Source organism: Buteo buteo, chromosome 10, assembly GCF_964188355.1.
Source record: "Buteo buteo chromosome 10, bButBut1.hap1.1, whole genome shotgun sequence".
Classification (NCBI taxonomy): Eukaryota; Metazoa; Chordata; class Aves; order Accipitriformes; family Accipitridae; genus Buteo; species Buteo buteo.
The window spans coordinates 25411514-25433054 of record NC_134180.1 but is presented as its reverse complement, the minus strand read 5'-3'; the positions used below and the strand labels follow the sequence as shown (position 1 = coordinate 25433054).

General features: G+C 36.0%; 1 protein-coding gene across 5 annotated transcripts in view; it reads left to right on the top strand.

Moving 5' to 3' along the window:
* The window catches only part of FNBP1L (formin binding protein 1 like), a 61442-nt gene that overhangs the window by 35780 nt on the left and 4121 nt on the right, over positions 1 to 21541 (top strand). For 3 of the 5 annotated variants that reach the window (XM_075038980.1, XM_075038983.1, XM_075038981.1), the window contains exons 3-12: positions 3150 to 3203; positions 4772 to 4919; positions 5322 to 5384; positions 6997 to 7101; positions 7649 to 7777; positions 9914 to 10060; positions 11808 to 12011; positions 19726 to 19835; positions 20465 to 20597; positions 21060 to 21154. In XM_075038980.1, coding sequence (XP_074895081.1) covers positions 3150 to 3203; positions 4772 to 4919; positions 5322 to 5384; positions 6997 to 7101; positions 7649 to 7777; positions 9914 to 10060; positions 11808 to 12011; positions 19726 to 19835; positions 20465 to 20597; positions 21060 to 21154 — 1188 coding nt within the window. Of the gene's footprint in view, positions 1 to 3149; positions 3204 to 4257; positions 4480 to 4771; positions 4920 to 5321; positions 5385 to 6996; positions 7102 to 7648; positions 7778 to 9913; positions 10061 to 11807; positions 12012 to 14402; positions 14562 to 17740; positions 17756 to 19725; positions 19836 to 20464; positions 20598 to 21059; positions 21155 to 21541 lie in introns of those variants that run through there. The other 2 variants (XM_075038984.1, XM_075038982.1) reach the window with 2 other exon arrangements.

Genomic DNA, 21541 nt, shown 5'->3' with positions numbered 1-21541 from the left:
GATCCTAAGGTAGACAAGATTGACTGATGAAACCGACTTTTATTAGGAAAAAGGATTATATGACATTTCTGTCTTCCTAGAATTAGTCAACAGTTGCACTAAAAAAATGAAACCAGAACAGAAATCAGCATGTTAGTAAATAATCTATATTTGTGACCCTTCTCTCCTGCCACTTTAAACCGTGTGTTTTTAGTAATTGGTTTCTTCTGTCATTTTTAACACCTCTGAAAATCTTTCCTTGAAAAGGCTTGTGCGTGGTTGTTTAGCTACAGCATTGTATGCTTGTTATGCATTTCACCTTCTGAATAATATAATAAGGTGAATTTTAGGAGTTTCCCATTTGTTAATAAGCACTGAGGAGCAAAGCAGAAATGTAAGGGAAAAGGAAACATGGGAAAGTTACTTAGTGAAGATGATTATTCTTTTTTTTTTCCTTGGGTTTATGCATTTTCCAATCAAAATGTCTGCGTTTAATCCCTACGAAGTAGAATGTTACAGTAGGCAGTGGATTCTGGTGATAGCAAAAAGAGATTCTTGTTTTAACTTCAGTGAGAAAGTTCTTACAAAATTTGAAGGTACTTCTTAAAAAGTTAGTGTTTGTTCTGTTTCTTAGTATGTATTCACGTAAAAAGGACTTATCTTACCATGGTTGTTCTTTTTGGTTGTAGTTTCTGAGGGTATGGAAAGAGACAAAGGGTCTAAGCTTGCTATTTCCACACCAACTCCCTGCTCGTATTTTGGTATATACTTCATGACTGAACATAATCTCACTACTTGTACCGTTGTACCGTAGAGCTAATAGACTTCCAGATAAATCGATTTAAGAAATTGCACAACGTTATTTTAGACGAGAGCAGGATTAGCACCCTTGGTTTAATGATAAGGTAGTTCCTAGTTTGTAACAACCGAAGTTACACAGGGACAGTGTGAATGAGATACAAAACATGCATGCAAGATTTTGTTTCATGGTTTCTTCTCTTATTCCTCCTCTCCTTTTTTTCTGTGATGTTGGGGGTGTAGATTGCTTTTATATAGTCCACTTCTTTGCTGCTTTTGAGGAAACATGTTTTGAGCTATATTAATAATTAGTTTAAGAAGTCAATGGCCAATTGTCTCAATTACTACTGGACAGACAGATGGAAGAATTTTATCCAGAGGCCAATTAAAAGAGAACTGTTAAAGCAGCTCTGCTAGGTTTGTGTTAGTTTACATTTAATTTGTTCTTTGAGTGGATGTGTAAAAGTTTCATTACAAAATATCATCCCTTTACACAGTGCAGGAGTTTGAAGGAAGTCTGTTTCATACCAGTTAAAAAACAGAAGCATTCTCTGCATAATCCAGGTCCACCTCCAGAACACACTTTGACAAGTCTTCCCTGACAAGCTCAAGGAAAATACTCTGTCTCTTGAACAAAATGATTTAATTGTGTGCACTTGTTTTGTTGTTTGGAGTTTTTTGTTCTTAAATGGAAGGTATGATTATTTAGAGATGTATGGGGAAAAAATTTACCAGTATTGTGTTGCTTCTATTTGTGGGTTTTAAAGCAAATAATTGACATGCATTATTTTCTGCTGAGATGTTAATTCACACTTAAAAATATTACTTTCGTAGTTTAAATGAGAGATACCGTAACAGACAATCTGGTCCGCAGTGTAAACATTACTAGCAAGATTTCGATAAATTGGTTCTAACGTGTGGAAAAGATGAGGATTTTTGTGAAGGTGGGCATTAATATTTAAATACTGCTCTGTTTAATTTGAGTAGAAGATCTGTCTTTAAATACTGTTTGCTGCTTTTAAAAATACCCAGCAACTGAGATGTTTCACTGCTTTGACCTCAAAAAGCACAAAGGTTGAGGGTAAGCAATTTGAGAAAAATCCTATGTCTTATCTGTTTTTCTTTCGTACAAAAAAGGATTATTTATTTGCTGTAAAATGATAAACTCTCACAGGGAAAGGAAAAGAACTGTAGTAGAGTTGTAATTTCAGGTTTTCTGTTGCATGGAAAAACCTGACAATTTTGAAAATTGCTAGAATAAAAAATGCAACCAATTGAAGGTATGAACATTCAGCTCCTAAAAATGAGAAGGAAATTAGAGATTTTTTTTTTTTTTCTTCAAGACTGACATGTATCCTGTTGAATTTCAAGAGTTTTAAAAGATGTCACTGCTGTCAGAAAAACAGTTTTTTAAGTCAAGGCAGAATGCTGTGCTGGAAAAAATGTATACTCAGAAGTTTAAAGCAAAGGTTGACATACAGGAAGATAAGAATTTGAAAAATCACTGGACGTTATCTCCTCTTATCCCTCCTGTCTGTAAAATTGTGTGGCTTCATTTCATCACAGGATTTGGGGTATTTGTAGCAATATATGTAACTGCAAATTCTCTGCAGTTGTTTGTGTAAGCAGTGTGTGCCTGTGTTACTTATGCTGTAGGGTAGAGTAGGTGATGTGGTTTGTATGATTCTTAAGGTGCTGTTTCTGCATTGTATGATAAGTAAATGAGTTCATATCAGTGTTCTCAAACTGGACTGTGATACTGTGTAAAGTGCTGGTCCCGTGGATTGTCTTTTAGAGATTTTTCTTGGTTTCTAAAAACCTGGTATGTTACAACACTGGTCGTAGGGCAAAATGTAACATCTTTCCTGAAAAGAGATGTTGCCTGTTCTGTTCTGGAAATATCCTCATTGAAGATTTGGAGATGCTGTGGTTAAAACCTTTGACCTGAATGTACACTCAAAGCTTAATTCAGGCATGGAGTTTTGTGCTCGTGGGTATAGCATACAGTGCGCGCTATCTGTATGTTACACAGTGATCATACATGTGCTTTTTTCTTGTCTGCTAGCTTCTTTTGTGTATGTGAAAAGGATGCTAAATGAAGAACTCGCTGGTTTATGTCTAGTCACTGTGCAACAGGGGTTTTAAAATACTTACAAATATATTGTTCTAGGTCAGTGACTTAAAACTTGGAATATGCCATAGATTTCTGCCTTGTGTCATCTAAAGGACCCTTATAAGATGACAGAGGGAATAGATGTGTTCCTTGAAATCATTAAAAAGAAATAATTTGTTCGTGCAGTTTTCTATGTATATGTCTTCACTTCTCAAAAGAGACTCTAAAATAGCATCTTTTTTTCGTTCTTCCTTAATAGAAATCTGGTTAAGAAGTACTGTCCTAAACGTTCACCCAAAGATGAGGAACCCAGGTAAAAATGTGTATTTCAAGTTCTATGTATAAGAAACAAGGACTACAGTATACTCTGTCCTTTTATGGATTTTTTCTTTTTTTTTTTTAAGATAAAGTAATGTAATTGGCTAAGACAACAAAAGGAATTGTGCTTGGCTTCTTATAGTTCTGCTGTAATTCTTAAGCATGAAACCTGAGGTTACTTCTATTAGTATTTTAAAGTAGTAAACATGGCAGGTTGTACTTGCTCTGTTCCAAATTAATCTTGAGCTAGCTGGACGTTTGAAAGCAGAAGTTTAGTATGCTATGTACAGTCTAGTAGGTTTGAGTTTTTGTTTGGTTTGTTTTGGTTTTTTGTTTGTGTTTTTTTTTACAGAAAAGCAATTATATGTCCTTCGGCTGTGTTTTTTGCTTAGTTTAGAGTTTCTCAGTGCATTTGTGTGGTGATACAAATGCGGCTATACATTTGTATGCTGAGACTTGAGTGTACACAAAACTGTTGTGTTTTTTGGCAAGAAGAGCTCTTAAACTGCTGTCTGACTTTGACTCCAGACGCAAAATAAATGAATGTCTAACTGTGGAGGAGCAATGTGTACTAAACAACTTTATGATTATTTATTGGAGAGGTGCTTGTTTTGCTGTCCATGTCCATAGCCATTTTTTAATTTATTTAGAAAAAACACAGTACTTTTCCTTTAGGGATAACTCTTATGAAGGCAAGAAAGCAGGCAAGTTTCAGGTTGAAGCCAGAGCACATTGTGCACAGAGTGCCTGAGAATTCACACTAGGATGTCCTCTAGCTCTTTCAACTGTTTAAAGATCCTGGACCACAGGGAATGGGATTTCTAGTGCTAGGGTGGCATTTGAATTCCCCAGAGCCAAGCCTACGGAGATGGCAGTATTCCACAGTTAAAAGAGAGAAAGATGTATATTTTAATGTGGTGCCTGTTTGTTTTTTTTTTTTTTCTTTCTTCCCTTCCACACACACTTTCTACCCTTTGCCCCTCCTCTTCCCCCCTTTTTAGTGCCAGCCATAGTGGCACCTTACTTCCAGCCAAGAGGTGGGCAGGCAAACAGGCAGCTGTCTCCAGAGCTGATAGCAAACTTGTTCTGTAGATCATCCATCGGGATGCATATGAGTGGTATGATTGGCATGTTCCACCCTCAAGACTACCAAGCACATCATCTCTGCAGCAAGTTCAGCCTCCAAGCCTAGGGACGTATGTATCCGTTCCCAAGCTCAGGCCTCTCAGTTGGCAGCTTAGGAGATACCACTATACTACAGGGCTTTCCAGGTAGTATTCTTCTTCTTTCTTTTCCATCCACAAAAATCCATATTCTTATAAAATGTATTTGAAGAGACATTGCAACATATAGTACATGCTAGGCTTAACGTAGGCTTTCCCAGCTTGCATTTCTACTATAATTCAGTGATCATTAAGATAAGGTTTATTGTAAAATATGTATGATTTTTGCTTTTAATTTAATCAGGAGTACAGACTGTACTTAAAGAAGTCCACTTAAAAAAAAAAACCAACTGTCTCACTTTTTGTATATGTATGTTTGTGTGTGTGTGCTTTCTGTCAGGTTTACTTCGTGTATTGCCTTTTTTAACATCCTTAATGAGTTGAATGACTATGCAGGACAACGAGAAGTAGTTGCAGAAGAAATGGGACACAGAGTGTACGGAGAATTGATGAGATATTCTCATGATCTAAAAACTGAGAGAAAAATGGTAATTTCTGTATTTTGATTTGATAATAGAATATCAAAATGGATGTCTTTTAACAAATTGATTTATTTGTTTGCCAAATTTAATGAACTTGGCAATAAGTAGGTTTTGTAATACATTTACAAAACACATACTTAAAGTTATTCTGTATTTTTATGTACTGGTTTACTACACTTAGTAAACCTAAGAACTGAAATTTTGGGAGATGGTGCTTACTAGTAACTTTTTTGCCAGTGTTATTTTCACTTGGGGTACTGTTCTTATATGATAGTAATGTCTTCCAAAGAGTACTGGTAACTTGTGGGAGATAACTGCACATCATAGTGTGTCAACTAGAGCAGGGACTAATTAATGGTAATAGTACTAAAAAGATATGTAAATTAAACTTATTTGTGGTGGTTTTAGCATCTTCAGGAAGGGCGGAAGGCTCAACAGTATCTGGACATGTGCTGGAAACAGATGGATAATGTGAGTTTGTGTTTTGTTGTTGTTTTTTTTTTTTCTGTCCAACTTAATAATATACAGTCTGTAAATGGAACTGTTGTCGTCTGTCTTGCTTAGACTTTAATGTTAGCTATGTTTCTGAATGTCCAAATCAGACTTGGTAACATCCGAAGTACAGTTCAATGTATTTGGAGTTCCCTGTTAAAAAAAAAAAATCTGTAAACAGCTTTTGTGTGTGTGTTTGAGTGAAGCCTTGGCTTTTATCCAGAGTAAAGGAATATGTTTTTAACCCAGGTATAGTTGTCTGTCTTTGCTTCGCCACAGGCTACTTTTTGCTTAGAGAGTAATTAATAATGACAAATTATATTTATATGAAGATGAAATCTTAAGTCATTGTATTTGAGTTGAGTTTGAGGGCTTGTTACGTGAGGTCTATTCAAGAATACTGCTATAGGCTATTATACTTTCAGGAGGCAGAATTACTTTTTAACAGAGAAATGCAGGAAGTGAATGTCTCTAGAACAGATTATAAGCTCCTTTTTCTTGAGAGACATGGTTTTAAAGATGAGAAAATATAAAATTCAACCAAGTGTGTTCAAGATGCCTTCTGATATTCTGCTGGCTTTGTGTCTCAGAAATGTATTATATCTTTGATCCAGATTATTGTGAAGCAATACCAGAGAGGTGAATTTCTATTTTGTTGTTGTGGACCCAGATAAACAATGTCTTGTTTCAGCGTAGTGTCAAAAAGTTTAATTTGTGGTCAGAGGATCAGAGTAGAAGCAGATGTGGTAGTTTCAGATACTGTCACCCTACACCAAGATAATTCCCAGAGTTCACCTCAAACAATCAGTTGTGTTGTGTGCACTGTATTTAGTTGAGTGCAAAGTCAGTCTTTTAAATGCATACAGCCTTTAAGGGATACATTAACCTCAATTGCCTGACTTTGCATTGAAGCAGGAGACCAGGGCTCACACAATCTCTGTTGCCAGTTTGTCTTTAGAGATACTAACTTCTTGAGCTGCAACAGTTTTTCCAACAGCAGTTGTCTTGAAACAGCTGGATATATTGAAGATCAAGTACGTGCAATACTGTTGTCTGTGCTGCTTACAGCTATGCCAGTTGATATGAATACTGATGATAATGGATGGATATGCTAAGATCTCATGATGTAGATAAATCCTTCAGAATGCCTTCAAAATAGTTTAGTTGAATTTATTCAGTTAAAATTGATCACTGAAGAAGGGAACTTGAAAACTTTACTCATGCAAGTTCAGGTTTAAGTTTTCTGCCCTCTAACTTTTATTTAGGTTCTTAAAGTCAGGCTAGAAAGTGGACTTGTCTGTTTATAATTAACTGTGGATCTTTGTAATAGGTTATTTTGTATTTTTATTATCTGGTATTTTATAGCATAATTACAGTTGTTTCCTTGCTGGTACTTCATGGAAATAAGTTTTAAATAGAAAAGTTGAAATTTTTTGAGACTTGGTTTCTGTGAGAACAATGTCTTTACTTAAAGGTACATAGTGAATTTAAGATACTTAAATGGAAGCTTTGATATTTAGAATTCAAAATTACTGTACAAAACCAAAAGGGGATAGTGGCTGTTGAAGCAGTAAGTTTGTGGCTTTTGTAGAGCAAAAAGAAATTTGAGAGAGAATGCAGAGAGGCAGAGAAGGCACAGCAAAGCTATGAAAGACTGGACAATGACACTAATGCGACAAAGGCTGATGTTGAGAAGGTAAGAGTGGTGCCATTTCTTTCTTCACTCTATTATAAAAAGTATTTTATTTGCATGTTTATTGTCACTATTGGAACAACATTCTTTGAGTGTACAAAATTGTGTATAAAACATGCTTGCTTATTATGTGCAAAACCAAAGTTACAGTAAAATATAAGACAGCACAGAGAGGGAGTATGCTTCATTAGTCTCGAGGTCATGCTGTTGAGATGATGACTATCTTCCTTAAACAGGCAGGCTTATTGGTATTTGGTATCTTGTGGTATATATGTTCAGTCACTTCTATGTTTTTTAGGATATGCATTTAAGCGACATGGCTTAAGGGAGCTAAAATGATCATTGCTCTCTCTGTATATAACAAATTAGGTCTGTAGACTGTCACTGTACATGAAGTCTCACATTCTTTTTATTTCAATTATAAATAAGGATGCCAGTTTTGATAACTAGTGTTTAGTGTTTTTGCATAGTTGGTAAAATAAATTAAAATAATGCTGTGTGTCGTTGAAAAGCACAAGACATGTTTGAACTGATAACACTTTCCTACTAGGCTAAGCAACAGTTAAACCTGCGCACACATATGGCTGATGAAAACAAAAACGAGTATGCTGCACAACTACAGAACTTTAATGGGGAACAGCACAAACACTACTACATTGTCATTCCTCAGATTTATAAGGTAAAATAATTAACAGAGAAAGTATGTCTGATCTTCTCCTAAGGGAGAAGTAGATTTTAAAATTTAAAACTTTATTTTGGGGATTTTAGTGGATAATTTTATCAAGAAATTAGCATAATCTTGATACAACCTGCATTTTATCATGAGACTTACTGCTTACAGTAATTATGCTTAGACTTGTAATGAAAATATTCTGTTGCATTTTCTATGAAGATTTTATATTTTATAGACTGTTTAAATATTGCTGAAGAGGTATGGCAAAATAAACATTTGAGGCATCTGGGTGAGAGCAAACATGTAAAACAATCATTCTAATAAGGTTTGATCACTAGTTTTTTTGATATTTGTGTGTGTGTGTGAATGCTTTGACTCTAGCAGATGAAGGAAAACATATAGCTAACGGTGACTATAGTTTAATGTATTGATGTACAGGTATAAAATGGGTGGATTGGAGGCAGAAATACTCCTTCCTTCCCCTCCTGCCCCAATTTGGTCATTGCTTCATCAATATTGCCTGCAATCCACAGAACTCTCTAAAATGGTAAAAAAAAAAAGTTAAAGGTCAAATTAGATCAATACTTTGCATCTAAAAAGGGGATTTCTCAAGGTGCTTCATGTAACTATTAAGATACTTTTTTAAGATTCTTTCAAAAACAGAGACTTGGCAAAACTATTTTAAAGTAAAGTAGTTGGGGGGGCCTCAGGTGAGGGAGAGTTCAGAAGTGTATTGGCGTGTACATTGAGCCATTTGGGAGAATACTGTGACTGTAGAAACTGATTTTGAGACATGGAGTCAAGAAATGGAAAGTGAAAATAGTGACTCTATTTGAAGCTGTACCAACTTAAGAATGCTTGATACTTTCCAGAAGCACAAGGGAGTTCATATTTTTGAAAATTACTTACTAGAAGATCTAGGATTCACAGGAGAAAATTGCCTTGGCTTATTAAAGAATTTTCTAATATTTCAACTATTAAGCAGCACTACAGTAGATCTGATGTTAGCATACTGATGGAGGAATTGCAGTCAACTCCCAGGAGAAACAGTTCGATCGTCTTTGTAGCTTGGACCAGAGTTTTGGTTTATTGCCTTTATTTCTCTAGGATTAAAATCTACTATCATTGTATGATGTTAATTAGGTTTTTTGGAATCTCCAGTAAGAGCAGAAAGGCCTAGTCCTACTTTCTCTTGGGACTACATTTTTATTATTTCCTTGCAAGTATTTGGTAACATTCTGTGGGAAAACCTTGGGAGAGGGATTTAGTAGCATGGCTAGGTTGTTGCTTTGTTTCAGAGAGGTGAAATTGGATGCTGTTTGAGACATCTGCCTTTGTTAGAGTAGATACAGGAAAGATCCAACTTCTTATCCTGTTTTTGATAACTTATTGATATATGTACTATTGCTTTTTGTTTTCTTTTGGTGTTTTTTTTTTTGTCACTTCCAATTAGGTGAAAGGTCCAGGACTATTATCTGAATAGTTATTTCTCTTTAATTTGTTCTTTTTGTTGTGCTCCAGTAGACTTTTATTACAAATCTTACGTAATGGTATTCTTTTCTTCATTTTCTTGCACACTTCTAAAGGAACTGGTTTGTATTTAAAATCAGAGAGCATGTCTTAACAGCATATAACTTTAATATTTCTAATTCTTCCTAATTTTTTTTAATCGTTGGTCTTTATTGGAAAGTGTAAAAATAAAAGCAAGATAGAGATATTTATCACCAGAGAGAAATTATTTGGAACTAGGAGAGAGTGAGGAGATGTATAAATAAGTAAATTTCTTTACTGTAGTTTTCATTTTTGCACGAAACAAGTATTTGAAACTAAATAGGTGGCTGTAGACAGTGGCCATGTGCTTTAAAAAAGAATAATGAAAAGGAAGTCCAGTTCTTTACATAATTTTTAAAAATCAGAAAGTATCAACTCTTCGTAATTAGTGTTCTGGGCATCTTAAGCCTATGTCTGAAAGGACTTGATTTTTTTTAACTTAATAATTAAGTTCTGTTTTGTTAAGCAAATAAAAATACTGGGAAAGCACAGAAGTTCTGTACTATACTGTGGTGACCACAGTAACTGCATACATCAGGATCAAGGGAAAAATCTGCAAATAAAAGCTTTATTTTATCTTTGTGCTTGCAGCAACTTCAAGAAATGGATGAAAGAAGGACTATCAAACTTAGCGAATGTTACAAAGGCTTTGCTGACTCTGAGCGCAAGGTTATTCCGATTATCTCTAAGTGTTTAGAAGGGATGATCCTTGCAGCAAAATCAGTTGATGAACATAGAGTAAGTAGAATTGGGTGACTTTTTAAATGTGCATGAGCAATTTAACTGATATGGAAGCTGCGGAGAGGGGACCCTGTACATTTATCTTTCTGTTGTCAAATATTTGTCTGCTTGAAAAGTGTTGTGACTTCAGTTTTAGCCTAAATGGTCACTTCCACTTTCGGTGGCTGTTCTCCTCCTGTTTTATTGCTTTCTTGTGATCCAAAGATCTTTGACACTTTCTCACTGTATGTGATGTTGGACACATTGTTTTGGTTATCCTGAAATATCCCAGAATACCAACATGGTTGGTATTTTCTCCAGTAGGTAGCATGAAATCATATAAAGTGTGTTGAGTTAACAAAGTATCACTTTATGTCCTGTTTGATTGCAGCTATTGGCGCTTCTTTCTTATTACTTCTAATACGGGTTCTTCCCTGTTTATATCTTACTGCATCTAGTTTCTTAGTGTTATCTTCATTTCACTGCTAATGTTGAAGGATTAGAAAGTGGAGTAGTAGTTTGGCCCTAAAGCATGCCCTGTTTTATGTTTGGAGTATTTGCTGGATTCTGAATAGCGGGGTATGCTTTGATTTACATTCATGGTAAGACTGCTGAGAAAAAAGAACATGCAAGTGGTATTCCTCAGGGCTCAGTGTTGGGCCCCATTCTGTTTAATATCTTTATCAATGATTTGGATGAGGGGATTGAGTGCACCCTCAGCAAGTTTGCAGACAACACCAAGTTGGGAGGCAGGGTCGATCTGCTTGAGGGTAGGGAGGCTCTACAGAGAGATCTGGACAGGCTGGATCGATGGGCTGAGGCCAACTGTGTGAAGTTCAACAACGCCAAGTGCCGGGTCCTGCACTTGGGTCACAGCAACCCCATGCAGCGCTGCAGGCTTGGGGCAGAGTGGCTGGAAAGCTGCCCGGCAGAGAAAGACCTGGGGGTGCTGGTTGACAGCCGGCTGGATATGAGCCAGCAGTGTGCCCAGGTGGGCAAGAAGGCCAACAGCATCCTGGCCTGTGTCAGAAACAGTGTGGCCAGCAGGAGCAGGGAGGTGATTGTTCCCCTGTACGGCACTGGTGAGGCCGCACCTCGAGTACTGTGTTCAGTTTTGGGCCCCTCACTACAGGAAAGACATTGAGTTGCTGGAGCGTGTCCAGAGAAGGGCAACCAAGTTGGTGAGGGGCCTGGAACACAAGTCCTGTGAGGACCAGCTGAGGTAGCTGGGGCTCTTTAGTCTGGAGAAGAGGAGGCTGAGGGGAGACCTTATCACTCTCTACAACTATCTGAAAGGAGGTTGTAGTGAGGTGGGTGCTGGCCTCTTCTGTCAGGTGGCTGCTGATAGGATGAGAGGAAATGACCTCAAGTTGCGGCAACGGAGATTTAGGTTAGATATTAGGAAAAATTTCTTTACTGAGAGGGTTGTCAGACATTGGAATAGGCTGCCCAGGGAAGTGGTTGAGTCACCATCCCTGGAGGTATTCAAAAAGTGCATAGATGGGGTACTCCAGAACATGGTTTAGTGGGCATGGATGGTGGTTGGACTCAATGATCTTGAAGGTCTTTTCCAACGTAAATGATTCTATGATTCTATTGTCTTAACTCGATCTATGCAAAAGCATGCATTTTGAGCTCGCTCTCCTTTCCCATCTGTGCATCTCTGCAATTAAAGGGAAAATTTATGTCTCCATGTATTTCTTTCACTGGTTCTTCATGGGTTTGCTTGTTTTGCTTTTTAAACTCCTTAATGTACTATGTTTAGGACTCTCAGCTAGTGATAGACTGCTTCAAATCCGGTTTTGAACCTCCTGGAGATTTTCCATTTGAAGATTACAGTCAGAATATTTACAGAACTATCTCCGATGGAACCATCAGTACACCAAAGCAGGAAGGAATGAGAATTGACTCAAAAACTACAGTGGGCAAGGCTAAAGGAAAGCTGTGGCTATTTGGAAAGAAGCCAAAGGTAACAATTAAGAAATTACTATTTGGAAAATCAAAATGTGAAGATCTAGAGTGCATGGAAGCAGCAATTTATTTATTTTAAAATAACCTTCCCCCTTGCCTGCCACTATCTTTCAAAATATGTGTAAGGAGATCTGAAGGTTTGAGAAGGGTTGGATACTTATATTAAAAATCCGGTCCTCACTGGGGGAAGTTTTCTTCTAGTGATTTGTGCCTGGGAATGTTTTTCATAGTTATTTGATGAAAGTAGCTTCACATCTCTGTAACATTTCTAAGTTTCCGTAAAGACTTTCTGCAATTGCATAGAAAAGGTGTTGTGAATGTAAAACTAAGAGGAAGAGGAGTATGCTTTGGAATTGGGCAAACTTCAGATCTCCTCCTTTATCCTACAAAAACCAACTCCTTTCTAAATGTCACATTTTTTAGATGTTTATATATAGGCGTGTTATATAGATTTTTTTTTTATTATACCTGCTGCTAGTTTTGAAAACTTCTGAGGTTTGTCTGAAAACATTAACATTTATAATACCTCATTAATAAAACATACTGTTGAAGCTCCATATAGGCAAATGTCCCAGAAGAAGTATTACTATGAAATAGGTAAAAATATTCCTATGCTCAAGAAAAAATTGAAAGCAGGGAAATTACTCCTTTCTTGTATTATTATATGAGTTTCAATTAACACTTTCTGTGCAAGATGCCTTCATGGATCAACAAAAAATATTATCAATACATGCATTAGCTATATAAATGAATAATGAAGCATATACATATTTAAATTTTATGGTAGGTCTTTATTTAGTATTGGAGCATATCAGTGAGTCATTTTAATGATTCCCACAAGTTTCTCTGAGGTTATTTTAATGCTCCAAGTCAGTTTCTGCCATTTATTATAGTAAACTATTCTTAGACCTTGTTAGTGGTAGAATTTATTTTCCACTTGATAGTATTCCAGGAAAGCAGATATTTACAGAAAGAAAGGATATAGCTGATTATTCCCTCCTCAGTACATTATGTAACTGCAGCTGTGTGTTAAAATGAAAACTGATTGTTTACTTTTCATGCAGTATAAATAATGATTGATAATAGTTTAAATGCATTAATGTATTAGCATATTTATTGCATTTGGCTGCAGAGGTGGGTGAGATTCAGCCTGTTCTGAAATCAGATCGTGATTACCAGTTTGACAACAAGACGTCTTTCCGAGAGTTGTGGAAAGGGAAGCTGTGAAAATCTGCACTGCTTTTCAATCTGGCCCTTGGCATTTACTGTAGTTGTAAGAAATTCCTTAGTATGATGGCAGCTGAAGAAAGGTGACAGGACTTGCCCTACTTGTCCCCAGTTCGTTCACTTTGTATGTAGCTTTCAGAGTGTCAGCCTTACTGTTTCCTGTATGGAATCACAGATGCACATATGTGTATACATACTACACATGCATCTCTTCCTTAAGGACCTGGAGGAAATGGATGATTATGTCCCCCTTTTTCACCTGTTTTTGGGGAGGAGGGAGGGGCAGCTCTACAAAACAGCAGCAGGGAGCAAAATACTTATCAGGAGATACATATTTAATTCCAAATACTATTTACAGGTTTTAAAATATATTCTTAAATTAGATAATAAAAAAATATGCTGATTTCTTGTAGCTGGGGTATTCATGGTGGCCTTTGTGCCTTCATTTAGCTGAAACTATGGCTGGTCTTGACTTCCAGATATGCATTCACCTATTTTTGATGTTGTCAAAGACATAAAAGTCTTTTTGGAAAGGGAATCAGTTGTGCAGCAGAGGAAATAGTACAGAAAAATCGAACTGGGAAGAAGCAGCAGAGGTATGAGATGCAAAAAATGAGAAGCAATTTGAAAAAAGGGGAGGAAGAAAGTGGAGGAAGTTCTCATGATATTGATTTAAGAACGCCATGCAGCCCTTGTGTCAGTCCAGCTTGACTACAGAGATTGAGTATACTTCTTGCTTTAGTCATTCTCCAGAGATGTACCTAATATTTCTATTTTAGCTTAGCTGGTAGGGTACATCAAAATATAGGAAGAAAGAGCGAGGAGGAATGCACAAGCTTCCAGGATGGATGTAACTAAAGTTGGGACAAGCAGAACTTCCTGTTTCTTAAGAAAAGAGACAGGCAACTTTGGGATCTTGTGGAAGTGTTGAGTCTGAAGCCTTTTTGAATATTCCTTCATTCTCTGCACCAACCTGTGACTCTGAAGATTAGTTCATGACAGAAACCTTTTAAAACCAATACAGTTATAGTGTAAATGTGTCTGGAATGTTACAAGCTGTTTCTGTGTTGGATGGAAATTTTAATTTTGTAAGACAGAATTTTCATTTTAAAATCACTTTGAACATTTGGCTTATTTATTGCTTTCTTTATTTCCACATTAGCCACAATCCCCACCCCTAACCCCTACTAGTTTATATACAACCAGTACTCCTAATGGGTCCCAGTATCCCATATTCTCCATTGAACCAGTGCATTATTGCATGAGTGACATAAAAACAGGGAAGCCCAGAATTCCTTCTTTCAGAAGTCTCAAAAGAGGGGTAAGTTTGATAACAAGTTGAAATGCATGATGGGCTGTGAACAGTGTGTTTGTGATGTGGCTTTTCTAATGCTCTTCACCCTCATTATAAGGCTAACTTTGTTAAAAGTAACACTTCAGCTATAAGGTCACTTTTAGGATACATTGTTTCATATTATACAGAAATTACCAACAGGTTAAAAATAAAATAAAATAGAAGTACTCTTTATCACATTCCAAATACTTGTGCCTAAAAGAAAGGTGTTATAAAGAGGGTGCTCAGCATGTGTTTGATACCTTTCTTCATTGTTGTTCACATTCACAAATGTTTTCCTACCATCATGTAACATACTTTTGCAGTAATTTATCATTGGGTATATAGTCACCACAAAAAACATCTGACAGATCAGATGTCTTATTTGCTGACTTTTAATTGAAATAATAGTTGATTACAAGACACTGAACTAAGAAGGAAGAAATTTCATTTCTTTCGTACATCAAATGCTATAGCACATGATGCTTGCAGATTTTGAAATACTGATTTTTGAACCATTACAATTTCAATGCATTTTCTGATTAATTGTTCTTGTTTGTCCAGGGTTCTTTTGGGTAAAATTATTGGAAAATTTACTACCAAATGCCACCTTCTGAGATTTATCAATTCAGCTACTGATTTACAGTGGCATATTCTGCAAATAGAATTCGTTTGGAAGATAATAAAAGGGAAATGTTAAGTGGTTTCCTAGCAACATTTATAGTACTAGTGATAAATGTACTGGCACCTTCCTGTTGTGAAAGCATAAGCTGCCCAGTTTATGTATGTTTTATGATATTTATTGATCCAAATAATGAGATAATTGGATGCAATTGATTATATATAATTCATGATTTTCTGATATTTGAAAACAATATTGACTTGCCATCTCATGTGCATCAAGAATGGTTGACTACTGTTGACATAATGTGGAGATCAAAGTAGAACAATGTCACAGTGCAGTAAAGTTACGATTTAGAGGCTCCCTTGCTGTCATTCTGAAATGCAATGAGTTACACTTGAAACTTATTTTCTTTATCTTTAAGTCATGTTGTGGCATCTTATTTCAGGCCTCCAGATATCTTGGAAATACCCTTTCTACCACCACCACCATTTAGAAAATTCTTGTGGTCCTCTAAGTATTCATGGAGGACAGTTTCTCCTTTCACCTTTGGAGTCACTTACAGTTTGTTCTGGTCATGAAGATAATGTTCTGTTTTTAGTACTCAGTGAGGAACTAGCTGGATTAGATAGTTGTTAAGATGGCACAGGTCTTGATTACACCTCCTTTTTGTTGATCACTAAATGCATTGACTCCCGGCTCACAAATCAACACCTTTGTAATATCAGTAGTTCTAGAACCCCTTACTGAAGCAAAAGATTATCTAACAATTACAGAATGCTAATGGAAAATGAAACCATATTTTTATTTAATTTTTTTATTCTTACAATTCATTGTTCATGTTGTAAAAGTGAATGAATTTAATACAGAATACTATTCCGTAAAATTGGCAAGGATCGCTAGTATCCCACAATATTAAAGAGTTAATCTCTGTAAACCTTCAGGATGAACATCTAATTTTTATATATTTTGAAATTCCTTGCAAGCATTTTAACAGACATCACATTATCATATATTGAGTGCCTTTTCAACTTAAATGTATACTGTAATTCCAATAGAATTTTTTTATCTCATTGATCAGTGTTATCTTTATAATATATCTTGATTTAGGGCTTAATAGTTGCTAGCACATGATGCTGTTTTCCACAGTTTTGTCCTTGGAAAATGATGTCCAAGTGGCATTGACATGCAAAACTACCAAATGGTATTTAATTTGCTTCTGCTTCTACTGAGATTTATCCCTGAGTTGGCATATATCAGACAGTAAGTGTACTGGTTATGTTGTTTAACGTGCCCTGTACAAGATTTCACTCAAGACACTGGAGATCACAAAACCATACTGCCCTCATTCTGCACTTCACGCATTAGGTTTTCTTATTGTGATGTATAGTGACAGCAGCAAACAGTAGCTGTAGAACAGGTTATTGGAAAAAAAGTCTTCAAGTCTAAGCAGGCGTAACTTGCTTTATTAGTACTGCTATTACATGCTGCTTATTATCCTTTGAAATCTTAACATTTCCAGATAGTGATAGTGCTTATGAGAGGTCTTTGCTCCATGCCACTTGATACATAAACAGATGCATCATCAACAGTGATATGTAAACCTTAATTGTATTTTCTTGGAAGACTCTAAAGGGAACAAGACGTTTATTCTATAGCCATTTTACATCTTTGGACTTTATTGAGGCTTCTACTAAAGTATCATTTGTGAAGGTGCTTTACTTTCCTCATTGCTAGAAATTCTAATTTTGTGTGTGTGCCCCAATCAACAGCCTTAATTGCTGAAGGTCATAAATGATGTCAGAGGTATATATCTTCTGAGTTCCTTGGTGTTTCTCTGGAAAGGGTTATCCAAAGTCATTGCAAGCATGGTAGATCTTCAAAATGCTGTGAATGTTAAACCCAAGACACAACACCTGACATCCCATGTTTCATCTGCTTCCTCTAAGGATAAATTCTTTAAATGTCTTTATTTTTATCTGGACTAAAACATTTCTAGCATAGCAGCAATCACGCAAATGCTGTTTTCAGAAAGTAAAATTGCTAACTTCTAAACTTGAAAAAGATCTTTGTTTATTTTGGTTCTACTGTGGTAACAAAGTAAATCCATTGTAAAAATTAAGTTTGTAAAAGTGATGGTAGTCGATTGTTAGCTATAATGAACAAATGATTTGCATATGGCTGACCAGTCCTTCATCATCATCAAATTCTGCTATTTTGTGCAATGTTGGCTGTGTGTTTGTTTCTTCTTCTACAATAGAAGTTCTTTAGCAATTACTCAAAACACTAAAATTCAAAAGTAGTTTAATGAAGTTGTGTATTAGAATTTCATAAGTAAATCAGTAATTCTTAAAGCAGAAGTGCATTTCTGATTATTGTATTTTGCTCTTCTTGTGCTCATAGTAAAATGTATTTTTTTGAAATTAAAATTTTAATCCTTTGGTAATATTTTAAAGATACATTGTTAGGCATTAATCATTTTCATAACTGGTCGTTGCATGTGAATAATTTCCCGTTTCTTTCTGTTTTCAAATGAACTGTGCAGTGGTCGGTGAAGATGGTAAGCCCGTGTGCTGATCTGTCTGCTGTACTTCTGCTAAGATAGCATGAAAGTAATCTTTTGAAAGTGTTTCCATATCATAACTGCTTTAAGTCAGGTGCTGAAATACATCCAGATTTTCTACTCATATACACAGTCCTCTTGATCATCCATGCTTAATGTAAGATAATTAGACTTGTGATCTGGCTGCAACTAGATCTGTGGGTTTGGAATTTTAGGGTTGACCAGTATTCACGAGTTGGTCATGATGGAAATACTGGGTGATTTCTCTTTGTCAGGAAAATTGTTAAAGCAGCATAAAATAGGTATATGAAAAGACTACAAAACTTGTGTAAAGGAGAAATACTGAATACTGCAAAATTCACTCCTTTGAATTTAACCAAAAAATTACAGGGGAGATGATCCTTTATGTTTAGGAATATTAGAAAGCTGTTACATGAAATAAAAACCACATCTTGATGAATATTGTTGTTTTGTAGTGTAAATCAGTAAAAATTCACAAAAAGACTTCTGTTGTTCTGATTATTGCTGTAGGATACTCTGGTTTTAACTGAACTGTAAGGAAGAATGATACAGGGCATGTGATTGTCTTTTTGTTTCTCTGTAGTGTGTAAAAGCACCTGTGAGGATTTTAATTATTTTTTTGCCTCCAGAAAGAAAACACTTCTGCTTTATTTTGGAAACGTATCTTGGTTTCCCTCTTTTTATGGTGTCTTGTATTCCCTTCTTTAAAAGCAATGAGATGATGATTTTACAAATGCAAAAGAACCAAGAAGTTGAGGGGCAAGAAGATCCTAAGAAGGGGTTATTAGAAACTTGGCACCTGAGCCTGAGGCTGCTTGTGTCAAAATCTTGACAGTCTTGTTTCTTCTTGACAAAAGAAATGCTGTCCAGTTCGGTTTGCCTCCATGGAGGTTTACTGTAATGGCAAGTGGCTTTCTTGTGCTAAAGCCAACTTTCTTAGGCAACTAGGACATAAATAATGTAACTTAACTTTCTGTTATTAAGACATGTACCTTAACGCTGTCAGTGTCTGTCACCGTGAGGGGAAGAGTTTTCACAACAAACTCATAAGATACATAAAAATCTCTTCCCGTGCTTTTCACACCCAAGTCCTTCCATCCTGTTTATAATTTTGGCACAAGTTTGCAATCAAGCTTTTGCAGGTTTGGGCTCATAACAATAGGTGGTCCTAAGGTTTTGGGTTTTTAAAAAAAAAAATAAATAAATTAAAAAAGCTTAGAAAGTAAGAGGCTTTTTCCCTCCCTGGAAAAAATATTTTTTACGATGAAAAGGTAACTTGGAATATTTGAGCAAGTTTTGATTCAGACTAACAAATTTCAGTCAAAATTTTGATGTTATAAAGGCTTTTTCTGTGCTCTATGAACTAGTTTTCCTTGAGGTAAAATGCCTCAGAACTTTGTAAGTTTTAATATGTTTTCTAGCAAGACTGCTGAACTTCCAGAAGAAAACTATAATACTACTTAGGAATGAAGATCCAAAATACAGTATTTTTCTTTCAATAGCATCCAAATCACCATAGAACACAGGCTCCAGAGAAAGAATCAATCATATGTGTATAATTATTATTAACACATCTTAGATTTTTGTTCTGACTGAAATTACTCTGTAGTAATTAATTCTGTGCTTTCTAAATATGCTTTAAGTGCAGTGGATGTAATAGGAGGTACATGGCTCAGCTTTTCAGAAAAATAGTTAAGTCTACAAATTTTGAATTACATCTATGAGCCAACGGTTACAGAAGGCAGAAAGAACATCCAATGAATGACTATGATCTGGCAGCAAGAACGTGCATTTATTCTGTTGCGGTCTTTTATAGAGCTGTGTGTCAGGTAGAGTTTTTAAGAAGGCCCATCCTGCTTCCAGTGAACACTGTCCGTGTGTGGGTATGTCAGTTCAGCTGTCCAGATATGTGCATGTTACTTGTTTAATAGTATTTCTGCTTGCAGGGCCCTGCACTAGAAGACTTCAGCCATCTCCCTCCAGAACAAAGACGCAAGAAACTGCAACAGAGAATCGATGAACTTAACAGAGAACTACAGAAGGAAACAGACCAAAAGTGAATGCATTTTTTGGAGTTTTTGTCATGGTTCTCTCTATGTCTGTTTCTTTTGAAGTCCTCTACCTAAGTCAACAGTGCTCAGAAGCTAGGAGACAATATACTAGTCCAGGCTATTACAAAGCATTTTCTTCAGTTCATGGTTTATTGTATGTAGGTTCTGTTAGCATTGCTTCCTTCTGCTTTATTATAATACGCATTTTGATCCTAACGTTGCAATAGGAAACATTAGATCTAAAAGCATGCGTTAAAAAAAAAAAATTATCAGTGCATAGGTCTGTTGAGCAAGAGAGCTGTAACTTAGTGCATTAAGAACAGAACATTATTAATATATAGGAAATTATGTATAACAAACAATATGGGAAACAGTATTTAGACTGGATAGAGAAGAGTCGACAGTTGGGAGTCCTTGTGTGCCTGTGCACAACACAAGGAAGGCAGGCGAAGTGCTAAGATGACAGAATAGGAAAAGGATTTAGGTGTGATGTGGGGAGCAGCAGTTCCTCATGTCTGCTTAGTATCTAATCATAGGTCAGGATCTCATACATGTAAACATTATTTTAGCTTCAATGAATCAGTACTGATGTATGTAATTTTTACAAATATTGTTGGGGTTTGTATGTTTTTAGAGATGCCCTCATCAAGATGAAGGATGTTTATGAAAAAAATCCCCAGATGGGTGATCCAGGCAGTTTGCAACCAAAATTAACTGAGACGATGAGCAACATGGACCGTCTTCGGATGGAAATACACAAGAATGAGGTTAGACTCTCAAACAATTCCTTGGAAAATGTAAATGAGTGGTAAAATTGTAGTTTGCCTTATGGGTTATAAACAGAGCACCCAGAAAAACTATTAATCTTGATTTAAGAAAGCGTTCCTGATGCAATTTTTTGTGGGGTACCGTATTTTTAAGTATGTTCATCTAGTTAGAATAAGGATGTACATTATTCAAATTGCAACCTGTTTAGAAGAATTTCTTATTAATCACTTATTCTGAAATTCATATGTGATTAAAGATTATTTTTTTCCTTAAGACTAGTATGGAAGGGATAGGTTCATGCTTCATGTGAAGTACTTACAAGACTTGACATGTGAATGTAGTCTCTATGTGGCTGTGTACTGACAAGTAAACTGTATGCAGTAAAGTGCATTTGTTAAATGGTATTTGCTGGTTCAGAATCAAGTTTTCTTTGACACCAGTATTTGTCTTTTTTCCCCAAGGCCTGGCTCTCTGAAGTTGAAGGTAAAGTAGCAGCCAGAAGCGACAGGCGGCACAGCAGTGATATCAACCACCTTGTAACACAGGGCAGAGAGAGGTCACTATTCTATCTCTACCGCTTTTATGTCTTATGCTAGAATCAGTACATCTCTTTGATAGTTAACAGTACGTGATGGTTGTTACTTATCCTCTGAAAGTTCATGTCCTTCTATAGGAAAAGCTTACTGGTTCTGAATTCTACAGGTCACTTCATGTCATTATGGTAACATAAAAAAATAATGAGTCTAATCGAAACACCCACTCATTAACTAGCAGTGTGTTTTAAAGCTATCTTACTCCATTGCATAAGGCTTACCAGATTTCCATGTTCTGCAGAGACAGGTATGTCAAATTTATGTTTGGTTTTGTAGCAGAATTCAGTCCAAGCCTTGTTTAGATTGGTATTTTCAGAAAATCGCCTCCAGCAGTAAATACAAAAACTGCT